This window comes from Cyanistes caeruleus, chromosome 1 (genome assembly GCF_971803275.1).
Source record: "Cyanistes caeruleus chromosome 1, bCyaCae1.hap1.1, whole genome shotgun sequence".
NCBI classification, from domain to species: domain Eukaryota; kingdom Metazoa; phylum Chordata; class Aves; order Passeriformes; family Paridae; genus Cyanistes; species Cyanistes caeruleus.
Window position 1 is genome coordinate 83,409,478 of NC_141701.1, and position 21,992 is coordinate 83,431,469.

The following is a 21,992-nucleotide window of genomic DNA, read 5'->3' on the forward strand; positions in this document are numbered from 1 at the left end:
TATAGCATTCACATTTTAGTTTCTAACAATCTACTGCAATCCATAATTAAGACTGTAAAGCACCCAGTAGTGGCTTCTGTGGGTTTTGGCTCAGGAACATAAAATTTAACTCAGAGGAAAATATCTGAGCTTTCAAAAAAAGGCTGTTTTCACATAGTGGTAGAAAATGAGAGAAATTTCAGCTCAAACAAGAAATATTTCAGGCAGGATCAGGGGTGAGAATGCAAAAGTAATTGAGCTGATGTGCAATACTGACTGCTCTGGAGCTCCTCTGAGCTGCACAGGGCTTGGCTTCCCTCGATGCCTTCAAGCTCTTCAATTGACACCTTCAGAGCAAGCTGACAACACATCTGACTGCTCGTGAGAGTTTGCTCTTGTAAATCTGTGGTTAGAATGAGCAGCTGGTAAACAAACACAGCCTATAACCTTGGTGTTGTGCTAAATGTGAAAAGGGGAAGAGACTTAACAGACTGTTCTGTTTAAAAAGAAGAATTTCCTTGTACCATAAACACAAACATTTTAAAACCTCCCGGCTGGCACAGAGCTGCATGTTCTCAGCAATGGGTGGACAAGGCTCCAGCAGAAGGACCCTGCCCTGGTTCTGTCCCTCCCTCTCCGTGGGCTCTCTCCAGGACCAACCTAATCAGAACTAAAACTGCTATCAGCAGCCAGGCACACACCTTTCCACGTGTCACACCTTACCTTGCAAAGCCCCAGTGAAGTTGGCTTTGCATTTGTTGCCTAGCAGACAAGCTGGGTGCTGTGGCCTTCCCTCCTACTCCTCACTCGCAGCTCAATTCTGTTCCTGACCAGCAGCCTGTCCAACCCAAGTGTGGTGGGACCCTGACTCCTCAAGCAGGGTGACAGGGCTCTTGCACTGCACCTGCAAGCTCGATGGCTTGCTGAAACCCATCAGCCTGATCCTTGCCCAGTCACCTCCGGAAGACTGGGGGGTATCAGGAGCAACCACTGGCGCCAAGCCAGGCACATCATGCGGTGTTGCTCTGAGCCACAGCCCAAGGTGGAGCATCAAACTCACCCCGGGGTCACCAGTGCCCAAAGAGCCACATGGTGTGAGAGACCAGGCAGGCGAATGAGGCCAGCAGGACCTGCTTCAGCACAAATCAGGCAGGGTCCAACGCTTGCTGAGGACATTGCAGGGGTCAAGCAACTTTAGGGAGATTCAAAAGGCTTTTTGGCCCCCTGGAAACTATGTAGAGGTGAAGTGAAGGTCATAGTTTCATTTTGCTGTGCAGGCAGGCCTTTCACTAGCTAGAGGAAAAAAGCTCAGCAGCTGTTTCTGTCCTGAGTATGTCATTCCTCTGAGTAAAAATCAGACAACACCGAGGAAGGATGAGTTTTTAATATTCTCTCCATCTTTTGTGTTTGAATGTATTTAAATAAATAAACTAGTTTTTTTTCCTGTTCAAGGGTTAAATCTAAATACATAAGTGAAAGAACAACTTCCTTCTTTGCCTAAGTCAGAAACATGCTCCCAAGCTTATTTCTCAGCATGTGAGCACAGGTCAGGTTTTGTGTCCGCAGGGCCAGCCCTGCTGGATCCTCAGCCTGTGTAAATAGCCCGGCCCGTCCTGCCGCGCCACGGAGGATTCCTGTCCCTTTGTGAGACGAGGGACATGGCGGGCCGTGCCGGGCAGGCCTCCGGGCAGGGCGGCTGCCGCAGGGCTGCCGGCCGGGGCTCTTCAGGGGGTCAAGAGGCCGCCCTGCAGCGTTCCGAGTCAGGGCGCAGCGACTGGCCCCGGGAACGGCGTGGAGTGGTTTGGGAGAGCTCCCAAGGCACATCTTCCGCTTTTCTTCCCCTCTTGGCAGCAATCCCGTCCGCCAGCTCCCGACATCAGCTGAAGTAGGTGGAGGGGGAAGGGACGGGGACCTCGAGCTGTGCCAGAAGGCCGAGGCTGGCCTCCACATGCTGCCCGGGCAGCGAGAGGGGACAGGAGCTTTCCTCAGGGCCGGGGGCACAGCCAGGGCGGATGGGGGGCGAGGTGGGAGGCTGCCTGAGGCCCAAGATGTCCTCTGGCAGTGTCAGGCGATACCGGGAGCGTGAGGAGAAGGCAGCGAGGGAAGGGGAGAGGGAAGGGGCTGGGGGCAGGTGGAGGCACGGCCCGGCCGGCAGGGACTGACCGGGAATGCAAGCCCCGACCGGAGGAGGAACGTGGGCACGGTGACTAAACTTCTTGTAAAAAGGGGTGGAGAAAGGAAAGGGAGGGACAAGAAGCGAGGAAAAAAAGAAAAAAGAGAGCCCTGCATGTCAAGGCTGAGGAAATGCTGTGGGAACTACAGCCAGGCGCCTTTTTTTTTTTTTTTTTTTTTTTCTTTCTCTTCTTCTTCTTCTGTCTTCTCCCCTCGTGTAGCTGAGAGGAAGGAAAGGAAGAAAGAGAAGTAGTCAGCTCAAATGTGCCTCGCAGCGCTGCCGGGGCGCGGGGGCTTGGCTGGAAGAATCTAGTTTCCCTTCGGTGGCAGGAAAAGGAGCCACGGGAGGAGGCAGAGACGGACACACAGACATGCCCGTCCCGTCAGGCTGCTGGCTCCTTCTCCTGTGCCTCGCTGCCGCTGGCAAGCAGGTAAGGCTGGGAGCCGGCCGAGGGGGAGGTGGGTGTCGCATCCCTCCCGCAGGCTTGGTTTGCTCGTCCCGCTGCTCGGAATGATCGGCGAGGTGGGAGCCCGCGGGGCTGGGCACAACAGCTTCGCCTGCCTCGCTCCCCGCTCCGCTCCTCTGGGTTTTGGTTTTGTTTTTATCCCAGCAACTCATAAGCTTCTCTCGCTTCTGTAAAATCAGAGTAGTCCAAACCCAAAGTTGCAAAGGAAGCCAGGGGATCTGCAGGGAAAACAGCCTGCTTCTGCCCAGGGCAGGGTGTGAGAAACCAGAAAATATTTGCAGTGAGGTTGTTGAGGGATATAATTTGCATGTAGAGTAAAAATAAGGCGGACTCCACCCTACCGAACAGATTTATTCGAGAGAGCGTGGGCACACTTGTTCTTCAGGTGTGGGACGCGGGGTTTTCGCAGCCCGGGCTCAGCTTTCCAGCTTCCCCGCCGGGATGAATCCCCCCAGCTCTGGCCATCCCGCCGTCCCACGTGTTGGCCCCGGGCCGTGGGACGCCCTTGTCACCCCAGGCCCGCGAGTGGGAGGCTGAGGCTCAGGGCGGCCACATAAGTCGCTCGGAGGCTGATGCGCTGCTCGTGGCACAGCCAGGAGCCCAACCCCGGTGCCAGGTCAGCTGCCCCCAGGGGCAGCCCTTTCCTCTGACGGGGGAAGATCAGAGCGAGGTTTGGCTCTGCGGTTGTTTGCAAACACAGCGTGCTCTGGTCGCAGCTCTGGGCGATGCCCGGTGGCTGCTGGTCAGCGCGGCGCGCTCGGGATCGTGGCTGGTCTTCCCCTGCTGTCGGAAAGACCATTCTCTACAGCCAGCTCTTCCTCAGCCATGTGAATGGCGTACATCGCGTTTGCTCCAGCAGCTCACATCGGCAGAAGCTTGCTTTGCTCTTTCTAGTTATACAGCTTAAAAATTGTCCTTCTCCCTTCCGATTATTTAGACCCTTCTAGACTGGCAGGATTTACAAATACCATGCTACCCTTTATTTACACTTTGTTTCCTTCATTAATCAATATTTGGCAGCCTCTCTGCTATTTGTATTTCTTTCGTCTGAACTTCTGGTATTTTTCTGTGTCTCATTATTCCTGATAAGTTATGTAACTTAAAGTGCTTCCCTCAACATGGGGCTGTAACCGGGCCATGGCTGGGTTCCCTGAGAGCAAGGTGCAGCTTCAAGGAAAGAAAAAAAAAAGATAAAAAACCCAAACCAAAACAGAAAACCCTCTGCTGTCTACAGCTTACAATTTAATGTCTGACCGCACAGTCCTGAGAGCCTTTCCTTTGGATCCCTGGTCCTAAATATGTTGCCTAAAACCACACAGGCCTTTTTTTCCCCTCTAAAACATACGTTATGTTTTGTCCACCCTCACTCTCAGGCTTCTCTGAAATCGCTGCTTTCCAGGTGTCCTCCATATGTGTCTGCATGAGTTTGCAAATTTCAAAAGTGACTTTTACATCACAGCTTTCAGATGGTTTGTCCTGTCCCTCGGTATCCCCTGTGTCTCTCCTTTTTCCTGCCCTGGTGCTCAGGACTGATCAATGCAGCAGGAAGAGCAGACCTCAACTCTCTTCATACCTTTGCTTCAGGTCACTAACCATTACATGCCTGCTCCCTTCTGGAGCCATTTGGGTTTAGTGCAGTTTTTCCCTTTGTAATATCCTTATTGCCTGGAACCGGCTCGGCTTTTGACCAAACCTTGGAAATTCAGATTTCTGTGGTATAGCTGCCGGCATGTTTCAGGTGCCCTGATGTAGGAGCCAGAGCTCCTCATCATTTCTCACTCTTGATTCATAGCCTTTCACAGGACACAGAACAAGGAACTTGTATTTATTTTGGGCTGATGTGTAAAGTCTTTCCACTGAGTCCAACACGTGCTAAATTATGAGTCTGTGTTTGTACAGGGTGCAACTTTGCATCGCCGTTGCTTTGGACAAGTAGCAGCACAAAACTGCAGGAAGCTCCAGGAAAGCTGTAGTGTAAGGATAAGGATAAAACATAACTTATCAAAGAGCCCATTAATTTAATACTCTGCTTCAACAGTGAGCAGAACCTACAAGAATGTGAAAGGCAAGCTTAGAGCGGTGTTGCTCTGGAGCAGCCTTTCAGTTTCTCCTCATTTGTCTGACTGATTTGGGCAGTGGTTTCTTAGGAGACTGATGCTTTCTGATGGAACAAATGAGAAAATACCTCCCTCTGTGGGAGGGTGGAGGTTTTTCTAATGCATTTGTGTTAGTTTAGACTGGTTAATAGTGCTGTAATAGTAACTGGTGTAATAGTGCTCGAACGGTGATATTTGCAATGTATTTCCTGCAAAGAATAAGAAGCATTTGTAAGTTATTGCATACTCACTCATAATTCTGCTGAGAATAGACATGATCATTGTCATCATTTTCACCAAAGAGGAAATGGGAACAGAGAATTCGTGACCTGCTCAATGTCACACACCAAGCGTGGAGCAGAACTTCTGGGAGCAGAGCTCAGCCCTGCTTATCTTGTGCTTCAACCACAAGATGATCTTTCCAAGTGATTCGTTGTGGACACCTGTCAGGGGTATTTTGCCTTCTGGGGCATGATCTGCTCAGCTTTCTTCACACAGACCTGTCACATCCCTTTCCTTGCTTTATACCAGTAAAGAGTATCAGTGTGACTATCAGATGGAAGTCAAAGTCTCTGAGAATGTGCATTTGCAGATGTGCAATAAATCAGTTGCACCACAGATTCATCTCCTCCTTTGTGGCATGATCCTTCCACTGCTCTGTAACATTCACTTCATAGATAAAGTTTGCTCATTGCAAGCATCTGGAATTCTTTACAATATAGGAAAATTTTGCCCAAAATATAGATTTTTCTCTAACTTCCTAAAATGCACAGTCTGTATGATAAGAGAGGGGGGAAAAAAAGAATGTAACCATTACTATACTGCGTTACACCTTGGGCTCTCCTGGTCTATTATTCCTGCTCTGGACAAGGCCAAAGGAATCATTCAGTAGAGCAAAACTTCTACAATATTTAATCTAAACTCCTGGATTTATTCTACCATTAACAGAGTGGGCTTCAAAGCTACTGTAATTCAATTAGTTAATTTGTAAAAATTCCCATACAGCAATGGTTCCTGTGAGGAACACTGGCAAGGCTTTCATTGTTCTGCAGTTTCCCCCAGAACATGTGAAAAATCTTACAGCACCTCATATCAACAGAATATGATGTATGTAAAACTACATCAACCCACAATTTAAGAAATCTGTCCCACTTCTCTTTTCATGTTAAGCATCATCTGCCTGATGTGATTTCTTCTTTCCCACCAACAGGACCAAAACAAACCTTGGCCACATTTCACAAGCTGGTAGAATTCAAAGCTTATCAGACATCTGGAGGGTACTGACCGATGTCATCTAGGTCACAGTGCTTTCTTCATACTGTGTCAGGAGGAGAAAAACCCGAATAAAAAGGTCAAGCAGAGATTAACTACATCTCTAAGCATCTTTCTTTTGTTTCTATTGCCCATCACTGTCTATTACCCTCAAGCTCAGAAAAGTGGGATGTAACTTGACAGCTGGGCAAGAACCAGTACAGATGGTAAAAGGGATGCGTGCGTAACTACGACATAGAAAATCATGGAAACCTCAAAGTGTTGTCCTCTAGCATTTGTACTGTAACACTATTTAGAGGAATCATTCTTGAGTCACTTTGCCACATTAATCCATGTGTCCCTAGGAGTTCAAGTGAAAGACTCTCCTGTAGTAGGTACATGCACAGAATGCAAGGAAAAGGCAACGCTTGCTGCAAATCTGTCCTCCTGCTTCTCCCTGCCCACTTCCTCTCTGTTGACCAGGTCTCCAGGAAGTCTTTGTGGTGACCAGAGCCAAGAGGGTTCCTGCCACCACATGCTGTGACCACAGAATTCAGATCTCCCTCCATGCTGTGCCCTGTGCTGCAAGGGATTGCTCTGCAGAAAAGGCTGCTGGACACTTAGGGGGAGAAGGTTGCATTGGGACCTGGTTACACATGAGGGAAGAGGGAAACAGAAGATAGCTGGTTCATCATGTTCTCAGCTGCAGCTCTGCTCCTTGCATAGACTGTCCCCTTCCTTTCCATGGAAACTCAGCTTCAAGGCAGCATTAGCTTCTGCTTCAGCCACACACTCCTGTTTTTAAGGATGCCTTGGTGTTGCTTGCACAGAGAAGCAGCTGCTCTGAGAATGGCTCATTATTGCTGATGCAGAACTCACAGGCAAATATTTGAATGTTATAACTGCAAGATAAAAAGTAAGTGATGTTTAACCAGGTTGCACTCTGGACTTGAGTAGGCCTTGGTCTGTGTGACACAATAGCCTGCCTGCAAGAACTTGCCCTTTTTTATGACTTACTCTTCTTTGAAAATGGTCCAAAGTTCATGTAGTAGAAGAAAACCTCTACAAGCAGCAATGGCTGGAAGTCACAGGGTGGGCTGCAGGTGGGAGTCCAGCTTTGCTGTTGTGTCTGCCCTGTGGGAGCAGGACTTGGTGTGACACTTCGGCACTGGGGGAAGCAGGTTTCCTGATTTGTCCCTGTCTGTGTGTCACTGCAGTGTGCTGTCATATTTCTGATGGGGTGCCTTCTGGAGGGCTCAGCGCTGCACAGGAGGAGCAATGCTGTCATCACCCTGGCACTCCAGGACATCCTGGTTTGTGTCCCATACCTGTGTAGACACCTAAGCTGCTTTGTGCAGGGCTTCCAATGGTTACCTCTTTTGTTTGCGATCTCAGGGTGTGAGTTCTCTGGGCATGGCTTTCTTGGGTGTTTGTGCAGTGCCCAGGATCTCATGGCTGCAAACGAAGCCAAAGAGTCATTAATCACCTTGGGATAGTGCCCCATCTGTTTCCCACCAAAGTCACAGGGAGGTCTGCCCGCGCAGGCCCAGGAAGGGAGTGGATACGTTGCCCTGGCCGGATGCCACGGTGTAGGCTGCAACACCCAGCCTTCACCCTGGTTCTCTGGATCTTCTTCTGCCCAGGACCTCAGCAGCATCCCCACGGCAGAGGCACATTCCCCACACCACTTGGCCAGATGTGTTTGTGCTGCCTCCCTGCAGCATTCCCAAAGAAGTGGCTGGAGCAGAGGCTCTGGCAGGGGATGGCAGCACAGTGGGCAGGCAGAGAGCTGAGACCCAGAGTCAGCTCTCGGCCTCTGCAGAACCCTCTGGCTGCCTCCCCTCTTAAAATCTAGATAAAAGAGACCAGGAAAGGCTGTGTTTTGGTAAAAGAGCCAAGCTGTCCAGTTTAATCCACCCTGCAAGAGCCAATTAGGCAAGGAGGGGGAAAAAAAAAATGAGGTCATTCACCCTCACCATTTTGTGGCTACTCCAAAAGAAAAAAGAGTATATAGGGTCTGTTCAAGAATGACAAAGAACAACATTTGTGACTGCAGATGGGTGCAGAATATATTTAGTCAGTGGTCAAAGTGGAGGGAAAAGAAAAGAATCTCGTATGGAAATAAAAATACTGTGAAGTTTTGTTAGGCAACCCATTAATCTGGAATGCAGAAATACAGATAGGGAAAAATGTGCAACTAGGTTCATATGAAGTCCTAAAATTGCTTATGTAGCACACAAGGAAATCTATTTTGAGTGCATTATTTTGCCACAGTGAAGAGTTTTGCCTTATGAGCAACATACTCTCCAGTAACTTTGCATTGTTTGGTAGCGAGGATAAGATGGTTCCTTGAATCTGATCTCACAGGAAGAAAAGCTCTCCCCTGCAATACTATGTGTTGTGAAACAGCCTGCTTATGGAAAGCAGCCAGAGATTCTTCAAATCAGGAAAGAATATTTCCATAGAAATTACCAGCTGCATTCACTGGCAGAGCTGGTTCCCTGTGATGACACCTAAAGAGTGAATTAATCAATTCTCAGCTCAGTCCTGAGCCCTTTAATAAGGGCAGCAATTCCTTCACAACAGAGTAAGTGCAGATACAGTCGAGCAGTCCTCCCTCTAACTCACACCGAAGCAGAATGGTCTGTGGTGTTACATACAGCCCCCTAGACAGCCATCATCCCAAGCAAGGGCTGCAGCCCCACCACTGCCCTTCATGTTTCTGCCTGCAGGATATTCAGCAGTTGTTCCATGAGCAATGCTAAAATCCAGGAGAAGGAAGCCAGAGCAGAGCATCAGGTGGTGAAACAAGCTTCCTCTCTTCTACAAGCTTTCTCATTCTGCCCAGCAGCTCAGCTAGGACTGTGCGATCTTGCCTCACATAATAAGAGATTATTATGTTATGTTCCATTCTGAGGGCATGCTGGAAGGAAAAACTACATAGATGTATAGATTTTAAACACAGAAAGTCCCCATTGGACTCCTAATCTGGCATCCAGCCCAAGAAAATTGTCATGGTCATTTCTTCATTAAGACTCAACTTCAGCTGATGAAGCATAGAAAAATGATCTGCTGAACTAAAAAAATAAAATGCAAGAGGAGTACGCTTTCCCTAAATCATCGTGGCTTTACTGTTGGGTTTTTTGTTGTTTTTTTTTAATTAAGCATGAATGGGTGTAGAGTTACTCATGATGAGTCATTGAGACTATACCTTGAGTGGTAAGGCTGCTAAACTTTCCTTTAGAGCATTGCTCTCACACCTGTTTAATCTAGAAGAGATTTGCCTCTGCAGGCCTTACCACAAGCACACCTAGGTATTAGCTTTGATAATGTCATTATTCTGCAGCCTTTATTTCTGCTTGTTCTGGACTCTTGGTTTTGCTGTCAAGCCTTTTTGTCAAACATTTCAGTTTGGTTAGCTTTAGGTTCTTATTCTCAGATTCACCTTCAGAGTATTCTACCTAGTAGCTGTTAGTCTTTGAATTGCTGTGGCTGTGGGGGCGCACAGGTTAAAGCATGAGGCTTTGCAGCAAAGTGCAAAAGCAATGTGCAGGCACTACTGAGTGCCCAGGCAGTGAAAATATTAAGTGTGCCCCTCTGGCTGCGGTGTGGAGATGACTTTGTCTCTGAATGACAAATGTTGTGCACATGGTGGCAAGTCTTCAGCCCGTAGAAGCAGGCTGGCTGATTCACAGCTTCAGCCAGTCACCGTTTCAGCCCTGCCATGTCGCACCTCCATCGTCTCCCATCTGATGTATCTGATATACCTGAGGTTCCTGTCTGCATGCCCCCACCCCACCGTGGGAGCCGTCACTGCAGCACTTCTCCTTTCCGTAGCTGCTGGCCAGAAATAGCTCTGGTGGGTTTGAGATTGAGGAATGCTCCTTCCCACCGGTGGAGCAGCACCAGTTGCTCAGGTGTTTGCTTTTGGCTGCACGCTGGAACAGAGGGACAGGGGGAATAGGCAGGACACAGCTTTTGCCACCATTTGCCCAAGTCCTGGCCACATGTTACAGTTTTCTCTTCACCTCTTCATTATTGATTTCATCCCTCACACTCTTTCTTGCCTCTTCAGGCATTAAGGCTGTAGGAGGGCTTTAAGGACCTATTTTTAAAAGTGAAATAATATTTAGTTTAAGCTGTTGCCATTTCCCGGCTCTATTTTACCATGTGGTAGTAGTTCTGTGATGTGGTTTACTGGTCACTGGAAAGTTGACATCACCAAAAGCATTTCATTCACAATCTAAGATTTTTGTGATGAATTACAGGCCTGCAAGCAAATAACTGGAATTGCAAAGCTGTGACTTGGGTGCTGCTTTGATTTAGTTTTTATCAATAGTGAAGACTGTCCATGAAGGAACTGTTGCATGTAACGTGATTATGATTAAGCCTTTAACACAGGACTCCTCTTTTCCCCTTGTACACCCACAACTGTAAAATTTTCCAGAGTTGTTACAATTATGTGTCTCAACAGAGTGCCTGGGAGCACCAGCCACAGGGCAGCGCCCATCGAGAACCAGATTCTATTTTTACTCTTAAATAATTTTTTAGGCAAGCCTCTGAAACTGGCAATGGGCTGAAGAAATCTGGGGTCTGGTTAGCCATACTGCTGACCCAAATCAGGTTGGAGGCTGGAAGGGTGTGGGCACAGCTGGTACCTGTGAGGGGAGAGGCAGTGGCTCACATTTGAAGAAGCAGCAGCAGAAAACTGTAGAGGCCATTTTAGCTGTGCTTGCAGAGGCTACTTCACTTCAGGAAGCGTTGCTCAAAACTTACTCCTGTTGACAAAGGCTAATAAAGCCCCAAATCCACAGATTTTTTTCAGTTTTATAGCAGGCAAGTCTAAGGACCTCAAAAGCAAGTGGTTTGAATAAACCTGGGCTCCAAAGTATAAAGAGGTGGTGCGTGCAAGGCAAGACAGACCATAGTTGTCTTTCCCAGAGTTACTTTGATGCTGTAATAATAAATGGAGAAAAAAATGCGCTTTGCTCAGTGAAATGATGACAGATTACTTGAATACTGTCCAGAAACAACTACACTGATCAAGAAGGTGTCATCTTAAAAGACAGCTACCCCTTGACCTGTCTCTTTACATCTCAATTTTTGCAAAACCGAGATTATCGCTAATGAGCAATCCTCATTGAGGCCTCAGGTTCTTGTTCAAAAGTGTCATGGGAAAAAGACCGTGGAAACCCCCGACCTTGTTCTTCCAGATTTTTTCTTTTAAAGGAAAGAGGCCCATGCAACTCTATCTTTTCTGAAACGTGAAGAGCAAGAAAAGTAATTTTAGCATCCATGACATGCAGCTTCTTCTGATTCTCTGATTGCTCAAGGGCACAAAGAATAAATTTTTCCTTAAGCCTGAGGACAGCAGTCTGAATGCTGCGGGTTCTCTCCTTCAGACGCACCTGTGTGTGTGTGTTTTGTTAAGGTGTGAGTAACACCATGGTGCTTTGTAGTGCTGTCATCGATGTTCTCCAACCCTAAAAGCACAAGCAGACTCTTGCTCAGTGTCCTTTTCAACAAAGAAGCAAGCAAAAAACCCAAACACAAAGCTGAAAAGTCTGCCTGCAGCTCAACACCAAAACACAATCTTTATGCAAACGTTGACGTAAGCATGCCTGTTTTTCCAGAGAAGTCCATTGTGGTAATCATGTGCTTAAAGGTAAGCAGGCATTGGTGTGCTTTACCAAACTGAACCTACCAAGCCTGGAGGAGGTTTGTCTTCTTCCCCCCGTCTTCTATCCCTGTTGGATATATTTGTTCTGAAGTGACATTGATCAAATGAGAAAGCTGTCTGGTTTTTTAGGAACTGGTGGAAATCTGTGTGCTTTGCACAGTTTTGAAGTGACAAATTAAACTTACACAGGGTACCTAGAGCTCTCTGAAGGACTTATTTGCACATGGTGGTGAGATTTAAAGAGCAGCTTCATCAATAGCGAGACCTTTTAAGGAATGACCAGGCCTGGTTTTATCTCATTTAAGCACTTCAGAGGAAGTTGGCCCTTTCTCTCTCAAGATAAGAGCTTGGTGGTGTCCAAATCACTCAGACCCACAGGCCAGCATCCGAGGAGAGGAAGGATGTTCCAGGGGTTACGGAGCAAACTTGAGCCTTGGGAGACTTGGTTTGGTTTCCTGTCACCTCTGTAAAGCCAGATGGCCTCCTGGTACAAGTTCCTCATCTGCAAATGAATTGCACTTCCCCGTCTCAGAAGGACACATTGGCAGGAATGTGCTGGTGATGGTGAAGCATCAGGTCATCGTGCTGGCAGCAGCACAAGTACTTCTCGTCCTCCCAAGGAAGTTAATGTACAGTTTGAGACAGACATGTCTGCTTGGCAGAGGGATTTATATGGGATAGCCTGACATCAACAGAGTTGTGTAAGCAAAAAGTCTTGAGTGTGGCTCCCACCATAAGAAAACTCCAGGTTGCTCTGGTTTCTCTTCCTGTCCACTCTTGCCCCAGCTTTCATGCTCAGCAGCTCCAGACAGTCCATACCAGGCTAGAATCCCTCACCCTTACATGGGGATTAGCCCATGGGTGCTGAGAGCCTTGTCTTTGCACCTTTGCGCATAAACCAAAAGAGGGAGTATTGCAGCTTTATGAATGCCTTAGCTTGTGTGAAAAGGGGAAGGACACTGACCCAGAAGAGGCTGCTTATTGACACAGAGCATAGGTTAATGCAGCTGTGAGCTATTCCAAAACAATAGCCTTCTTTGTGTCTTAAAGCCTGATGGTGTAAAGCAGTGTCCAAAAGGTGGCTGAGCAATTAGCCTGCTCCCTTCACCTTGGTTCCAGGGCCCTGCTGCTTCTCCTCAGGCTGAATTGTGTTTCTCAGAAATTACTCCAGACTCTTTAGCTGAATGCTCCCTAGCAGATTTGCATATCCTTCCGTAAAAAGGATGACTTTGCCCTTGTTTGACACTTCAGTAATTTTTTTAGTCTTTTCGTCTAAAGAGGAACTATTAAACAGGGGCAAACAAAGAAGAAGAGGATATTCTGTAACAAAAAGCAAATTACCTGCTTTTTCATCTCACCACCATTGTTACCTTTCTGGATGGCTGGGTAGAGAATTAATTGCTCAAGACACTCTTTGTGCTTGGTTCCACATCATCACCTCAACCCTTTGCTGGCCATCTCAGTGTTTTAGCCTGAAGTGCGTTACGGAAAACAAGCTCTTTCAAGTATAGGGTCATTGATCTGTGTCACTGTTCAGCTGCTGAGCTAGTCCAGCTTTCCTTTTCCTAGATTGCCTCTTCCCTCAGCAGCACTGGCTGTTACCCTGTGCCCCTCCTTGGAGGTGCTCTGTAAACAGTGTTGCAAAAATGCATTATCTAATCACAGGAAAGGTACTGCTAACGAATGCAGAGAAAGAGACAAGGAAACAATGAGACAACAGAAGACTAGACTCTTAATTTGACCCAGGATTGTTATGAGGATGAAAAAAAGGGCTGTAAGTTGTTTATACTCTGCAAAAATATGAGAACTCAAGGCCTCTGACTTGTGCTACTTTTTCTGTTCCAGACACAGCTAGCACAGTTTTGATAAACACAAGTCGTGCACCAACCCATGGCTTAAACTCCAAGCCAAAAGGTGCTGCTTAAAAAAGAATTTCAATCCTTTTTGGGCATCTTTAATATACAAGACCCTTCCCAGCATTAGAAGAGAGCAAAGTGCTTAGGGAAAACTATTTTTTTTTAAAGATGTTGCTGTTGCTTAAGCTAGAAAAGGAGAAAAGAGAAGATGTAACAACTTGGAGGAAAAAGGGGAAAATTCTAAGCAGAGGAATGGGAACCAGCACCAGCAGGCACAGAGTTGTCATGTGCTATTAGGCAGCAAAAGCTCCCTTTAACCAGCAGCAGAAGCTTTATTGCAGCTTTGTCCAAGTAAATGCAGTTTACAGGGCTGTGTCCAAGAGTGAAGAATTCCTTGCTATGGACTCAATTTTGAATCACCTTACCTAATGTCAAGATCAACAGCTGGTTGTGAGGTGTTGAGTTTGCCTCGGAGGACTCTGGGCTGCCAAAGCAGGGTCAGTGAAAGGCTGGGCACAATGCGTGTCTGGCCAGGATCCCCAGCACAAGCCATGCCCTGAAGCCTGGGCTCTAGCTGGGACCACTGTGTGTACAGGCAGCTGAGAGCTGGGAAGGGATGCAAAGGGATGCATGAGGCCAGAGGCAGCTCTGCTGTCCACTTTGCAGATGCCTTGTCATGTACGCACTTCAGGTGGGTGGTGGGGAGAGGGGGTGGTTTGTGTTGGTTTGGTTTTGTTTTGGCTTTTTTGAGACAAAAAAAGCTGTTGGCTTAATCGCATCACCTTTCTGTATGGCTGCCTCAGTTCTATGAGACCACCTCTGCAGGACACAGTGGGAGCCATAAAAAGCTGCAAAATTTAAGGCCAGTATTTTATAGGACGAGCCAGAAGTATCTTGTATCCCAGTGGGAAGCTGGGAACTTCTTCTTTTTCAGGAACATAAATCATTCACTTTGCTTGTTTGCTTAACACTCTACATTAAAACTGGCAGTTTCCCAGGTCTTGATCTGACATAATTTCTTTGGAAGAGACTACAGAGGTATCTCTATGCCTTTTTTTGTCTTTACAATTGTTTTAAAGTCATAGATTTAAAATAAAAGAGTACTGTAAGGAAAGGTTATGTAGCAGGCCAAAAGTTCATGACAAATTGCAAGATGGATTATTTATTTGTCACTTGGTTCTGTTAAAAGTCCCTGTGTGTACAGCACCAAGTACATACCATTAAGCATGTCTACAAAGCACCTGTGAAATCACAAATGTTGGGTAAGTTTTATTGCTTGGCTATCCACTGTGCTGGAAGACGGAAAGTCTTCCTTCTCCGTGCCAGCACTGGGACTGGGTAGGTCTGAAGCTCTCCAGGTGTATTGGTTCTCATGTCCTCTCCTTCCTCCCCTGCTCCAGCTGTCACTACAAATCACTCCGCCGTGCGAGAGCGAACAACACTATGAGTACTCTGGACGGTGCTGCAGGAAGTGTGAGCCAGGTATGTGAGCCCTGACTGGGCTGAGGGGCTGAGAGGCTCCTTAGGAGCTGCTTTGCAGGTTGCTGGTGGGGCAGTCAGCTCTCGTGACTGCTGATGGATTGGCACGTGCCCTGCAGGTGCCTGATCTCAGGCTTACAAGTGCCTTCCTGGGGCAGGAATGGTCCTGCTGGCCTCAGCAAAGGCCACAGCAACTGTTTTGTTGGGATAGCACTTAACCACTGTGGGAGACAGAAAGCAGCTTGATTCTTCTGCTCCCAGGCCATCCACTTCACAGATGTTTCAGTGCCACACTAAATGGGGGCTAGATTGACAAACTAAAAAGGTGCAGGAAGAAATTACTGTCCACAGCAGTGTTAGCACTCAATCTCTTATTTTTCTCTAACCTTCTTAGACAGCTGCTCTGCAGCTTCCAGATGATCTACTTTTCCTTTTCTCAATCACAGGGAAATATTTGTCTGCTAGATGCACTGCTACTTCTGATAGCGTGTGCCAACCATGTGGCCCAAACGAGTATATGGATGTCTGGAATGAAGAAGATAAATGCTTGCTACATAAAATATGTGATCAAGGTGAGCTGTTCATGCTGCAGAACCTTTTAATCCAAATTAGTGAAGCATGAAGATGGGAAAGTGGATCTAGGGAAGTTGCTTTGTTCAGGTGCCCAACACAGAAGCTGAGCTTGCAGAGGAGCCTGGCAGAGAGAGATCCCCAGACAGCAGAGATCCCGTGCTACGCAGAGCACCATGACTGCAGTCTCTGTGCTGCTGATAGTGATTATCTTCACTGGGGCCATTCACCCCTGTGAGCTGATTTTAGAAGTTGTCCTTTTTCTCAGCACACTCTGCATTCACTTCCCCTAGCATGCTTGTCTCACCCTTGCAAATGCTGTGTTTATTTTCTACAAAAGCCACAAGGAAATGTATTGTTTTGGAGTGCAGTGGGTGAGGAGCCCTGTGCTGATCAAGGGTCTCCCTTGCTTCCTAAAAGGCACCATTTCCTCTAACGTGAATGGTTTTGCATCTGCCATTCAAGCAAAGCAAGTAGGTAGAACTGGAGGTTCAGAAACTTGAGGCTTGTTATCAGAGAGATTTTTACTCTCATCTGCTTTCTCTTTTAGGGAAGGCCTTGAGAGAAGTGAACCCAGGGAACAGCACGTTCCAGCGGCAGTGTGCTTGTACGATGGGCTACCACTGGAGCGAGGATTGCGACTGCTGTCAGCGGAATACCATGTGTGCTCCTGGACTCGGAGTCAAGCCTCCTGGTAAGATACAGAGTGTACAGGATGCACAAAGTGAAATGTCCAGCTCAGGCCTCCGGGATGAGGCCAGCATCATGTGGGTTGTGACATTAGAGGGGGTCCTTTAGACTCTCAGACAACTGTCAATAGAAGATGCATGTCTGCTACTACTAGTAGTCGTTACTACTGCATATATTCCTCCTGGACTATTCACATGTTGAAGGTTTCTGCCTCCATAGGTTAAATAGTATCTTGGATCAAGTGACTTCTGTAAGATGTCACATGGACTTGGCAGTAGTTGCAAGGTGTCCAGTACATTTCTAATGTTTGCTGAGGTGTCTGACTGTGAGTCACTAGGTCATGCATTGCTCCCATATTCAGAGAAGCGCTCTTTTGGAGGTTGTTCCTGAGGTCAGATTTGCAATCTGTTTTTGTGCAATGACTTTGCTTTGCCATTTTTTAATGTTACAAACAAGTTAAAAGTGATTAACACTTTTCAGGCAGTTCATATATTCTGTTTTAGCAAGTATTCTGTTTTAGATGGCAAAGATTTATTACAGACATTTAATTTACTCTTAAGTCTCATTAAAACAAGATGCAGGTATTTTGTGGGTGGAAAACAGTTAAGTTCAGAGGTGTAGTGAACACTGGGAACAGCTCCACAAGCCATAGGGAACCCCAAAAAAGCAGCAAGTAATAGAGTAATGGAGGAAGAAATGCTTCATGTGTCTGGAAGACAGTTGGTGTTTTTTCTCCAGCCTAACAAATCCTGATACAGTATTTTGTCTACTGTGGCTTCATAGAAGTGACTATACCAGTCAGCATCACTGTCTCTGACACAGTATCATCACAAGGGAATAAATAGAAGGTGAAGGATGTAACAGCTCTGTGTTATTTTACAATAAATAACACAAATGGCTCCTGGTCATTTCTCATTTTGACTATGTAGAGAAGTGCTCAGGTGAGACTTTCTGGGGCTTACATGGGACTGTCATTGCTGCCCTAATATAACCCAAGACCCCACCCTTTATGAAAGCCTTTGGGGGGTTTGTGGCAGGAGAGTGGAGTGGGAGGATGGGGAGCATCGTCACCTTCCTCTCTCTTGGAAGGAACCCACAGAAACTCATCTATGTTTTTCCTTCCTACACACAGTGCAACAAGACAGGGACACAATGTGCATACCATGTCCCAGAGGCTACTTCTCAAAGGTCTTCTCATCCACCGACGAGTGTAAATCCTGGACCAAGTAAGTCCCTGGGTGTTGTAAAAGGACCACACCAGCCAGAAGGCTTGGGCAAAAGCATTTCTCAGTGGGGTGTCCCAGGCTGCCTGTAGAGCACATGGAGCATCAGCGTTGGCTGTGCAGTGATTAAGGCATTGTCAGGCTGAAGCTTGAATTCTCCTTACAGGAGAACAAGAGACAGCAGTGACAACAGAACTGCCGAGCCGTAAAGTATCTGAGGTTCTTGGGGTGGAGAAATGTTGTATTTTACTACAAAAAGTACTGTTCTGCATAAGTGTAGGAGGCACAACAAGCTTCCTTGAGAGAACCTAGCCTCTTTGTCTTTCTATTTTAGCTGTACAGCTCTAGGAATGGAAGAAAGCGTGCCTGGGACTGACAAGTCTGATGCAGTTTGTAAAGAACGGAAGATGCCTGAACCATCAGAAGATGGTTTGTGTCCTCGTATGGATTGCCGGTTGGAAAGTAGGAGGGATGTGATTACTAGAGGTTTGGGCTGGCTTAAATCCATTCTCATTGTGGATGACTCTAGGGAGAGCAGCTGTAGACCAAGACAGGGCTCTTGGAAAATCCCACCTTTAAAAATCACCATAGGCCTGGTGACTCTAGGGCCTATGTCCACTGTTAAGATGAGTTTGACATCTCCCACTAAAACTGCATGGCAGCATTTCTGTTACAGCCATGTTATACCCATGACAGCATGCTCATTTTTATGTGCTTTCCACACACACATTACATGTATAAAGACTAGCAGCTCCTCTCCTTGCTTACTTTATAGCAGTCTCAGCCTGATCCCTCTCAGATATCCCTTGCCCACTGTCCAATTCCTTCTTCAGTGTGAATATGGTACCAAGGAGGTTGCTTGCTTGGCATGCAATGATCCATCATAACCTGAGATAAAGGACAAATTTTTCCACCTGTATCTATAGTCTCCATGAAATATATGTCCTCTGTCCCCTGAGTGAGATCAAGCTCAGCCCTGTGGTCTGCTGGGAGCTTGCAAGGGAACACTGAGAGAAGCCTGACCGGACAGCATTGCTCTGTAACACCAAGATTCTGGTTTTTATAGAGATGTCTTGGTACTAGGTACCATTAGTGTGTCTGCTTGTCACAGAACTGCATGAGTGTTAGAGTTATTGTTCTTATTATAGAAACTAAAGATGAAATAGGAAGGAAAAAACAACCCCCTCCTGTAGAAAAGTAGGTAAAATGAGCAAGGATTGTCATACTGCTGAGTGCAAGCTGTGTATTGATGGCACTATCTTTTTTACACCCTGCAGGAACAAATAGAATCTTATACGTGTTGATTGTCATCTTGTTCTTTGTGACACTAATTGGCATTGTCGTCTTCATCGTGTACTACAAGAAGAAGGGAAAAAAGCTGACAGGTACATCATAGCTAATGGTATTCATGAGTGTGACAACTGTGGCTCTCTGTGCAATCTGATTCCATGGGTAACCAACAGATTAAGCTCAGGAATTACACTGGAAGTTCTGTGCCATCCCTATGTCTGTCCATACGGATATGCTTTATCTACCACAAAGCCAGGCTAAAAATTCCTTTCCTCTAGGCAGGCAGTAATTTACAGTGTATTACACTTGACCCATGGAGTGACCATCCTCAGGGCAGACATGACTGTGGTTGGAAGGAAGAGGGCTGGTGCTGGGGGCTTTCATAGCAGCCTGGCTGCTCTGCATCACCTGGCACAGCTGACCCCTTGCTGAAGGGAAGCAGGGACAGATAGAATTCCTGTCTTCTTCACCTTACTCTCCCTCCCACCCAAAAAACTGCATCCAGACAGGTTAAAATATGGATTTCAATACAAAGGCCTGAGTGTATTTGAGAATATGATGGAGATGATGTTTTTAGCTGAAAGCTGAAGTTCTGATGAGGTATTGAAGAAATATTAGAAGGAAATAGAATGAATAGTTAAAGTAGAAAAATAGAAAAATTCTAGCCAAAGGCATACTGGATAACAGTGGAACACTGAGTTTCTTTTTAATTAAATGGAAATACCTTCACATTCTTCCACTCTCTTTTAAGCCCTGGGTCTCTTTAAGGCATACCTCTATTGTTCTGTTGATTTTTAATTTTTTTTTCCCCTAAACATGGAAAGCTTTTTCTATCATTTCCTTTCCCAAGTGCTAACAATTTATGCAAAGTTTTGGAAGCAGTGGAAAGGAAGACAGAACTCACTTCTTGTAAAGTATATTTCAGCCTGTGTTTTAGAAATAGGCTGCCTCTGCCACACTAAACATGGGTTATGCTAAATCTGGAATTTCTGGGATGGGCTGGAGGAAATGGTGACTCTGCTCGCAAACCAAATACTTGTGACGCAGAGCAGGTTGGGGGGGAATGCAATTTCTTTGACTTTTCTCTTGCCCTGCTGCTCTGCAGTGACAGTCCCTCACTGCCTTTGCAGTGCTGGGGAGAATTGCAGGCTCAGGAAGAAGCCATTCCTGCTTGGTGTGGGTACTGGTGGTAAATCAACATCGGAGCAACAGAGTCATTGCTGGGAACTGGCAGTGGCTGCGCAGCTGATCTATCTTCAGCCATGCAAAACCATCGTAAACTTCAAATGTAAATGGGACTTGAGCCCTGCAAAGTCTCCTGAATTTATAAATGCAAACCAAGAATTGCTCACTGTGTCAGTTGTTGCCCTAAAGCATGTTGGACTTAAAGCTTTTCCTTGGGAGATACTCCAAAGAAATTGGAATGAATATCCCCATTAAGCATACCCTGATTAAGTAGAGCATGCTGTATTTGAGCCTGCCATCCTGTGGTTGCAGTGGCTTACCCTCTTCTCACTCCTGTCTGGAAGGGCCTTTGGGCCATCCATGTGACTTCTCTTGAAATAGACCATTTCTGCTGTGAGCAGGTCATTGTTGGGCCAGTCATAGCTTGGTGTGACATATGACCAGGAAAGAAACCCCATTTGATGTGGAACACAGTTTAACCGTGGTCTATTTTAGGAGCTTGGAAACATTTGTTCCACAGAAATATATCCCTGTTCCAGTTACAGTGAATCCTCAGCTAGACCGATGCTGGGACACTTGAACAGGCAGTAAAAAACAGGCTTGCTGGTTTTATTTAATATGATATTGTGGGTTGTGAATGACTGTGGATGTTTAGGTCTGTGGTTAACTTAAGTGCCTGCTATATGTTACAGCTACTCTTTTGTTTTCCCTACAGCAGATCTACAGAACTGGGCTAATGAAGTCTGCAGCCAAATAAAAGGAACAAAGGTAAAGTCAAAGATGGTAGCATTTTCTCTTTTTTTTGTGTTTTTTGTCTTTTGTTTTGTGTTTTCCTCATGGCATTCCTGACACCCCTTCTGAAGCAGACTCCATGGTAATCTTTGGCTAGAAAACAAATTCTTAGTTCCTCAAAAATTGCTCGCAGCTTTGGCTTTTTCAGTCTGGTTTTCTGTAAATGTGAGGCATGTGAAATCACCATTCACAAATAGCTTCTGAACTTGCTCTCTGGTTTCAGCCACTTTTAACAGAGATAAAGGTCTTGTGATCATTTAATATTTATGACAAGAAAGTTAATCATGAACCCACTGGTTGCTGAACACCTGAGACTACCTAGGAGAGAGCCTTTCTAAGTCTTAAGTGCAGGAAAAGCTTCAGCTGAGTTGGCCCCTTGTTACACACAAGAGTGCTCACAGGGAAGAAACCTGGATTTGGGTCATGCCAAAAATGCCAGGCATGCAAGGCATTAAACACAAAGCCATCAGCTAAAGAAACTGTTTGACTTCTTAATTCTGGGGACTCAGAAATCCTGCTTGTGCATTCCGATGAAATAAATAAGAGCTTTTGCTCTGGAAGAACACCAGCCTCATGCTTGGAATAGATGGTGGCACCGGTTCAAGTTCATGTGCACAGCCTACTTAACACCTTGGATGTGGACTGAGGTGTCCCAGGTGTCCCACCACCCCTTCTAGGAGCTGTGATGAGCTTAGCTGTTGAAAGACTCAAATTTCATTGCTTGAAAGAAAAAACAGACATACCAAAAAACCCACCTTTCTGAGCAGGCAGTTCCTCTTTTGTCTTATAAGTCTTCATGCAACCTCCTGTCTTGGCAGCTGCTCAGATCCTCTGGGACAGAGGAGTGAATCAACAGCAATTAGTGGCTTGCAGCACATACACTCTCTTTTCTGTCCTGGAAGATCTGAACAGATGCTAGAAATTAAAGGTATCTGTTCCCAAACACCCATCTTTAAAGCACAACTTGTACAAACTGAAGAAAACCCCTGAAGTATTTCCCAACCTTTTTTTTTGGAGCTGCTACCAAAAATGTAGCTTTACTTTGTCAAGTACTGTGACAAGAGGATGTCATGTGCCTTTGCATTTGTTGTCCTAACCTTTCAGATTAATACAACCTTCCTTGTGTTTTCTTCTAGCTTGTCTCAGAACTTATGAATCAACCCAGGTTTTTTCTTCAGTCCTTGCTGATATTAAAAATTCAGCCCCCAGTAAGGCCTTCACAGATCAATAGCCCTTCAGACACATGGGAGGGTTTACAAAAC

The 21,992-nt window shown here is 46.2% G+C and overlaps 1 protein-coding gene across 8 annotated transcripts in view; it reads left to right on the forward strand.

Annotated features, from left to right (window-relative positions):
• Positions 1 to 1,497: 1,497 nt before the first annotated feature.
• Positions 1,498 to 21,992, forward strand: part of TNFRSF11A (TNF receptor superfamily member 11a) — a 28,983-nt gene continuing 8,488 nt past the window's right edge. Inside the window, exons 1-9 of one of the 8 annotated variants that reach the window (XM_086899252.1) lie at positions 1,498 to 1,864; positions 2,373 to 2,582; positions 14,902 to 14,983; positions 15,427 to 15,552; positions 16,101 to 16,244; positions 17,373 to 17,466; positions 17,798 to 17,892; positions 18,741 to 18,848; positions 20,654 to 20,706. In XM_086899252.1, the coding sequence (XP_086755378.1) occupies positions 2,523 to 2,582; positions 14,902 to 14,983; positions 15,427 to 15,552; positions 16,101 to 16,244; positions 17,373 to 17,466; positions 17,798 to 17,892; positions 18,741 to 18,848; positions 20,654 to 20,706 (762 nt within the window). In that variant the 5' untranslated portion in view covers positions 1,498 to 1,864; positions 2,373 to 2,522. Of the gene's footprint in view, positions 1,865 to 1,885; positions 2,183 to 2,215; positions 2,583 to 14,901; positions 14,984 to 15,426; positions 15,553 to 16,100; positions 16,245 to 17,372; positions 17,467 to 17,797; positions 17,950 to 18,740; positions 18,849 to 20,653; positions 20,707 to 21,992 lie in introns of those variants that run through there. The other 7 variants (XM_086899241.1, XM_086899291.1, XM_086899302.1 and 4 more) reach the window with 7 other exon arrangements.